The sequence below is a fragment of the Fulmarus glacialis genome, unplaced genomic scaffold (genome assembly GCF_000690835.1).
Source record: "Fulmarus glacialis isolate BGI_N327 unplaced genomic scaffold, ASM69083v1 scaffold26763, whole genome shotgun sequence".
Classification (NCBI taxonomy): Eukaryota; Metazoa; Chordata; class Aves; order Procellariiformes; family Procellariidae; genus Fulmarus; species Fulmarus glacialis.
Window position 1 is genome coordinate 2,217 of NW_009203979.1, and position 5,887 is coordinate 8,103.

The 5,887-nt window shown below is 61.7% G+C and overlaps 1 protein-coding gene across 1 annotated transcript in view; it reads right to left on the reverse strand.

Moving 5' to 3' along the window:
- Positions 1-3,224, reverse strand: part of LOC104074640 (chondroitin sulfate proteoglycan 4-like) — a gene marked incomplete at its 5' end in the record, with an annotated part of 4,196 nt that extends 972 nt beyond the window's left edge. The window contains 6 exon segments of the mRNA XM_009574822.1: positions 9-435; positions 438-956; positions 1,322-1,505; positions 2,368-2,522; positions 2,692-2,843; positions 2,935-3,224. Of these exon segments, the coding sequence (XP_009573117.1) occupies positions 9-435; positions 438-956; positions 1,322-1,505; positions 2,368-2,522; positions 2,692-2,843; positions 2,935-3,224 (1,727 nt within the window).
- Between the last annotated feature and the right edge of the window lie 2,663 nt (positions 3,225-5,887).

Genomic DNA, 5,887 nt, shown 5'->3' on the forward strand with positions numbered 1-5,887 from the left:
CTGCCCGTGACATGGCAAGGAACTGGAAGTTGTCCTCAGGAGAGGTGAGGTCAGTGAAGGTGAACATCACCTCCCCCCGGTCCAGCTGCTTCTGCGAGAAGCCCCGTGCCGGCTTTTGGTTGACCTGCACTTGGCCAAACCTTGGGTCCCTGGTGACCCTGTACAGGGCGTTGCGTGCCCCCAGTTGTGTGGCTCCCAGGAGGTGATCATGGGACATCAAGGCCCTGTTCAGGTCTTGGGGCACCTCCAGCAGCACTGGGCTGGCAGCAGTGCTCACTGCAGGCAGCACCTCGATCTCCAGAGAGGTCAAGGTGGGCGGGTGATCACCATCGGAGAGGCTCAGAGCTAAGGACCCTGGGGCATGGCTCCCAGTGGCAACAAACACCACGTGGCCTGCGTTGACATCTGCTTGGGTGAAGCCGCTGCTTGGCTCCGGTGGCCAGCAAGAGGCCTCTGGAGGACACTGTACACCATCTCCTCTGGGGACCCCGATGGGTCTGCCACCTCCAGGTACTCCTGGGACAAGGTCACCACGGAGCCTGGTGGGACCCGCAGCACTTCTTGCTGCTTCACCACCTGCAGTGGCTTGCTGCTGCTGCTGGTCACTGTTATGTTGAAAGCTTCAGAGATGACCACCCCTTCCTGCGGAGGACGGACGGACTGCTGCACCTGGGGCCGAAGCCAAGCCTTAAATCTGAAATGGTCATCAGAAACACCGTCTCCACCATGGGCATATGCCAGGTGCCCCGTGGCCAGGTCTGACTGCAGGAAGAATGGTTGCGATTGCTCCAAGGGCACACCAGCCACCAAGAGCTGCCCATGAGCTGGCAGCCCCGTCACCAGGAAGACAACATCATGTGCAGCCCTCTCGGGGACCGGGATTTGGCTTAGGAGGTTGGAGGCATCCAGCACCGAGGTGTCGATTTCGGCCCGTTGAGCCCTTGCGAGGTGGAGACCTGGGGGGAAAAGGGAAAACACAAAGGGCTGTCATCCCTAGGAAGAGCCAGGATCGGCTGGACAGGAAAGTGAGGTACAGCAGAAAAAGGATTGCAAAGAATGGAGAGGGATGAGAAGGCAACTGGGACTTATTAGTTTGGTAAGATGATGGAGGAAGGAATTGCATGGAGAGGCAGCAAAAGGATGGATGCAATTTTAGATGTTGCTTGACACAGTATCCAAGGTTGTGCTCTGGTGGCCGAGAGAAATTGCACGGTGGTGTCTTCTTCAGACAAACAAGCCCTCCTGAAGTTTGCACAATCCCCCCAATTCTGCAAACTTCAGGAGAGCTTGTTCGTCCCCTGCTTCTCCCTTCCTCCTTTACCTGCATTTCTCCATAGCTGAGTCGAGCGCTGGGGACACCTGGCCTCGAAGGAGATCAGCACGAGGAGGATGAAGGAATCTGAGATGGTCGTGGGAGCGACCACACGGAAGCGAATGGCATCTTGGGCGAGCCAGAAGGGCTTCTCTGGCATCTCGTGCTGGTAGAAAATCAACCCGCTGTCCACCTAAACCAAAAAAAAAACCCTCAATGAGCTCTGCTAAATGGCAAAATAAATACCCAGAGTGAGTGATAGCATGTGGGAGATGGGTGCGTTTGTCTCATCTCTGGTGTGATGGGCACTGTAGCACCAGGGGGGACCTTGGCGATGCCGTGTTTAGGGCCAATGTGTGCACCCGGAGCTCTTGTCTTGGCTGTAGGAGCCCTAATTAGGTAAGAAATGGGGATCATCACCAGCCATGGCATGGTAGCCACCATCAAGAGCTCACGGTGCCTCTCTGCCAGGATGTTCCTGTCCAGCAACTGGGGAAACTGAGGCTCAGAGAAAGGGCTGAGCTTGCTCAGCATCCTCCAAGACTCAGGCCAGGCTGCCCCCAAGGGTGAGCACAGGGGAGCTTGCAGGGTGGGCAAACCCGCGTGCTTCTGAGGGAGGGTTAGAAATAAGCCCTTTGCCGTGCTCTGCAAAAGCCTGGCTGGGTAGGAGAAGCATGGTAGCAAGGATCTGCTTGGAGCTGGGGTGAAAGCGTCACGCTTGGCTCTTGCCTTAGGCAGCAGCCAGGATGGCTGGGTCTGCAGCAGGGAGGTAACCTAAGAAAAGGGGATTATAACTCCCTGAGCCTCCCCCAGCACTAAATCCAAGGCTGGTGGCTGTAGTAAAGCCGGCGCGGGGGCGGCAGCTCTTAATCCCTCTTAGCAGCCGTTGGCAGAGCTGGGAGAGTCACGGCGTGGCTGCAGCCTTGCTCTGCCTCCTGCCAGGGATCAGGTGCCTCCGCTCGTGGTGGCAGCGGGGTCGGGCTGGGACCCCCGGGCTGCAGTGGGGGTGATGGAGGGCTTGGGATCCTGGGGGGCTGGGGGAGGTGAAAGCTCACCTGGGCTTGGGTGAAGTTCCGGATTTCCTCCCCCCGGGAGGTGCTCAGCCTGCCCAGGCGCGGGGCTTGCTCGATGCTGTAGTACAGAGCGGTGGAGCCGGCGGGGCTGTTGCTCACTGCCTGCAGGTTCTGGCTGGTGATGGGCTGCAGGGCACCTGGAAAACACATCCAGCGTGGTCTTCAACCTGTCGCCTCGTCACCCGCCTGCAGCCTCTGCCACGGGCATCTCTTGACAGCACCTAGGCTCGGGCAGGGGCTGGGGGAAGGGTCCAAAGGCCCCGTTTGCCATTGAACTGGGAGGATGGGGAACGTGCCCGTACCCACCTGGGCAGACGGTGAGGCTCTGCTTCTTGGCCAGGCTGATGAGGGGCTCCCTCTGGGCCCTGACGAGGAAGAAGTGCCCAGGAGAGAGGTTCTCGCCGTCCCACAGGTCGAAGGCGAAGCCCCCATCCAGGGGCCCTGCGGAAAGCACAGAGCTGGGCATTTACGGAGGGCAGGGGGACTGCAGCCCCCCGTTAACCTGGCACGGTTTGGACCCTGGTGCTGTGTGATGGGGTTAGCATCCGCCTTGGTGGCACCGTGCTCCCCTCCGGTGGTGTCCCCTCCCTTGGGCCAGGGGTGACGCCAGGGGGGCCGGGGCACCTCAAGCCTGCCCTACCTTGGTGCACGAAGAGGATGAGGCCATTGTTGATCTGGGCCTGGGTGAACTGCCGGACCTCAGCGCTGGGTGCCGACCTCAGCACAACCTTCCCGTTGGCCGGGGGCTGGATGGAGTAGGTCACCTCCTCCGCCGGGGAGTCCTCGTCCTCGGCACTCAGGACGTGGGGGCCGATGGCAGCCATGGTGCCTTCCCGCAGCTGGGGGACAGGAAGAGGCTGTAACCCCCCTGGGATGCCCCCAGCACCTCTGTCCTCTTCCCCAGCCTGCTCCGGATCCCGCTTCGCTGGGTGCCTGAGCACTTCCCAGCCCAACAAGGGCGCCTCGTCCGTGTGCTGGGTGATGCCCCATCGTCCGGCCCCTTCCCAGCCCTGCGTCCCCCTCCCCCGCCGCCGTGTTTACCGGCACGTGCCGTGCCGCTGGGTCCGTGCATCTGCGTGGTGTGTGCAGGACAGAGGTGAGGGTTTGCCCCTCTGTGCCTCAGTTTCCCCAAGCGCTGGAAATGGAAGAAAGCACGGTGCTGGCGCGGGTCACGGGGCTGGGGCAGAGGCTGTGCCTTTGACGTGTCTCTCCCCATTGCTCTGCAGGAGAAGGGCTTTTTGTGGGGTCCCTGAGCCCTGGACTCGCTCCCTGAGCTGCTGCTGTGTGCGTGATGACCGCAGCCCCATCTCTCCCTGGCTGGGTGTTGCTCCCGGCAAAGCACCCGTCCCACCGCCCCCTCACAAGGCTGCAGCGAGGCTACAAGCCGACCCAGCAAACCCTCCAGGAATGACAAGTATGCGGCCGAGCTCAGGGCTACCCCGCAGCTTCCCAGGGCCGCTTCCCCTGGCCAGCAATGCCCACCTGCCCCCCGGGGGCACTGCCACCCCAAAGCCCCGGCATCTCCCCTCTCCAGCTGGAGGCAACAATTTTCTCCACTCCTAATCCTGTGCCGTATCTCGGTCTCGGCAGACCACAGGGATGAATCCTGCACTGCCAGACGGGTTCTGCCCACGCTCCCCAGAACTGCCTTTCACCCTCAGGATGCCCTGAAATCGTGGGGCGCGTGGACCGAGCCTTCCCGCAGCTCGTGCGGGGCGGAGGGGCAGGGTGCGCCGCATCCCACGGCATGGCAAGCCTGGCCTGCACCCTGCAAACCCGCGAGACAACACCCGGGTGCTGGAGGAGCTGCTCAGCTGGCGTGCTGGGTTAGATGAGCTCTTTTCTGCTGTTTTCAGCTGCCCTAGCCCAAAGCATTTCTTGAGAGGGTGTGGGTGCCGACAGTGAAATTAAATCCCTCAGCAGTCCCTGCGGGATGACGGGAGGCAGGCTCGAAAACAGCTTTGGAGAGACGGGATGGGGGAAGCGCTGCCGGACACATGGCCGGTGTGGGAGCTAAAGTCCACGCGGCAGGACCTGTTGCTCCACCTCATACGGGGACCGTGGGTTTTGGGCTGCTCCCCCTCCCCAGCACCCATAGTCAGGTCACTTCAGCGCCTGGTGAAATTGCAATCACACCCGGGGCTCGGTGCCAAGGAAAACTCCCCGTGGTCAAAGCCCGGAGAGGCGTTCGCAAGCAGGGGGGTCCGCAGCCCCGGGGCACCACTGCCCACTGGGGACGGGCACACGCGGCAGCTGGAGCGGCTTTGCTCACCGCCGAGAGCCCACGCTGCCGGAGCTGACCTGCTTTGCCACGTTCCCCGTCCTCTCTGAATTATTAAAGCCTTCCGCCTGGTTCCTGCTCTCGCTTACTTGGCTTATTATGTTTGCTCAGCCTCTGTGTCGCCTCTGCTATCTGGGAGAGCGCGCGGGGAGGCAGCGAAACAGCGCCGGGAGCGTGGCCGCAGTGGAACCCTTTCTCTTGGTGGCATCCAGCCATCCTTTCTCCTGATGCAACCCAAAGAGCTGCTTGGGGCAAATCCACCTGGTCCTTTCCAGGGGCCTCGGCTTCAGGGTCTGAACCCTGCCCGTTGTCTCCCCAGCCCTGCGTGGACTCTGCACCCCCGGCGCTGGCAGGCGCAGGCAGCCGAGGAAGGCTTTGTGCAATCTCTCTCCTGGATCTGACCTTTAAACGCTGAAGTCATCTCTCGTCAGAGCACAAACACAGCAGGGCCGGGCCCCTCCTCAGCCCTGCGTTGCTTTAGCATTGCTCCTGCTTGGAGCAGGGAGCTTTTCCCAGCTCCAGACCCCCTCCTGCGGGCAGCCGGGCTGCTGTGATTCCCCCTCCCAGGGCCAGGGAGGAATCCCAATGGAAAGGCGGAATGGACCGCTGCCTCGGAGTTTATTTTGGGAGCTTTTTCTTTCCTTTCACCCTTTTTTTTTAGCATGGTGGCTGGGAGGGAAGGACATGCTTTCCCTAAGTGCCTTGCCATCACTGGGCTAATGGGCTGGCTAAAAATAGGGCAGGGAGGGAGCCTCCTCCTCCCCTCGCACAGGGCCAGCTCTGTGCATCTGCCCGCGCCCCAGGCAGGAGTGCGTGGCACCGGGGACAGGGCTGCCTGCTCTGCCCGCTTCCCCCACCTCGGGCCCACCCTGGAAAGCCAGCCCTGAGCAGCCCTTTAGGGATGCGCGGCTCCTTAGCGAGCAGAGAGGGGCTTTTGTGCCTCTGGAGTGGGGACGAGGGGCTGCCGTGGGCCCAGGGGCTGAGGGGTTAACATATCTCTGTCGGGAGCGTGGGGATTTTGGCGCAGCTGGGGCAGATCTCGGAGGCACCACTTGGTGCACTATAAAAGCGATTTGCTGGGAGGGGGCTGAGTTTCCTGGGCTGGGGCTGTTACTGAGGGCAGTGTGGGCAGGCACAGAGCCAGGGCTGGCTGTGGATGGGGGCACCCCCCCAACTTTGGTGGCAGCCCAGGCCCCTCTCCCTGCTTCTGGGTGGTGCCTG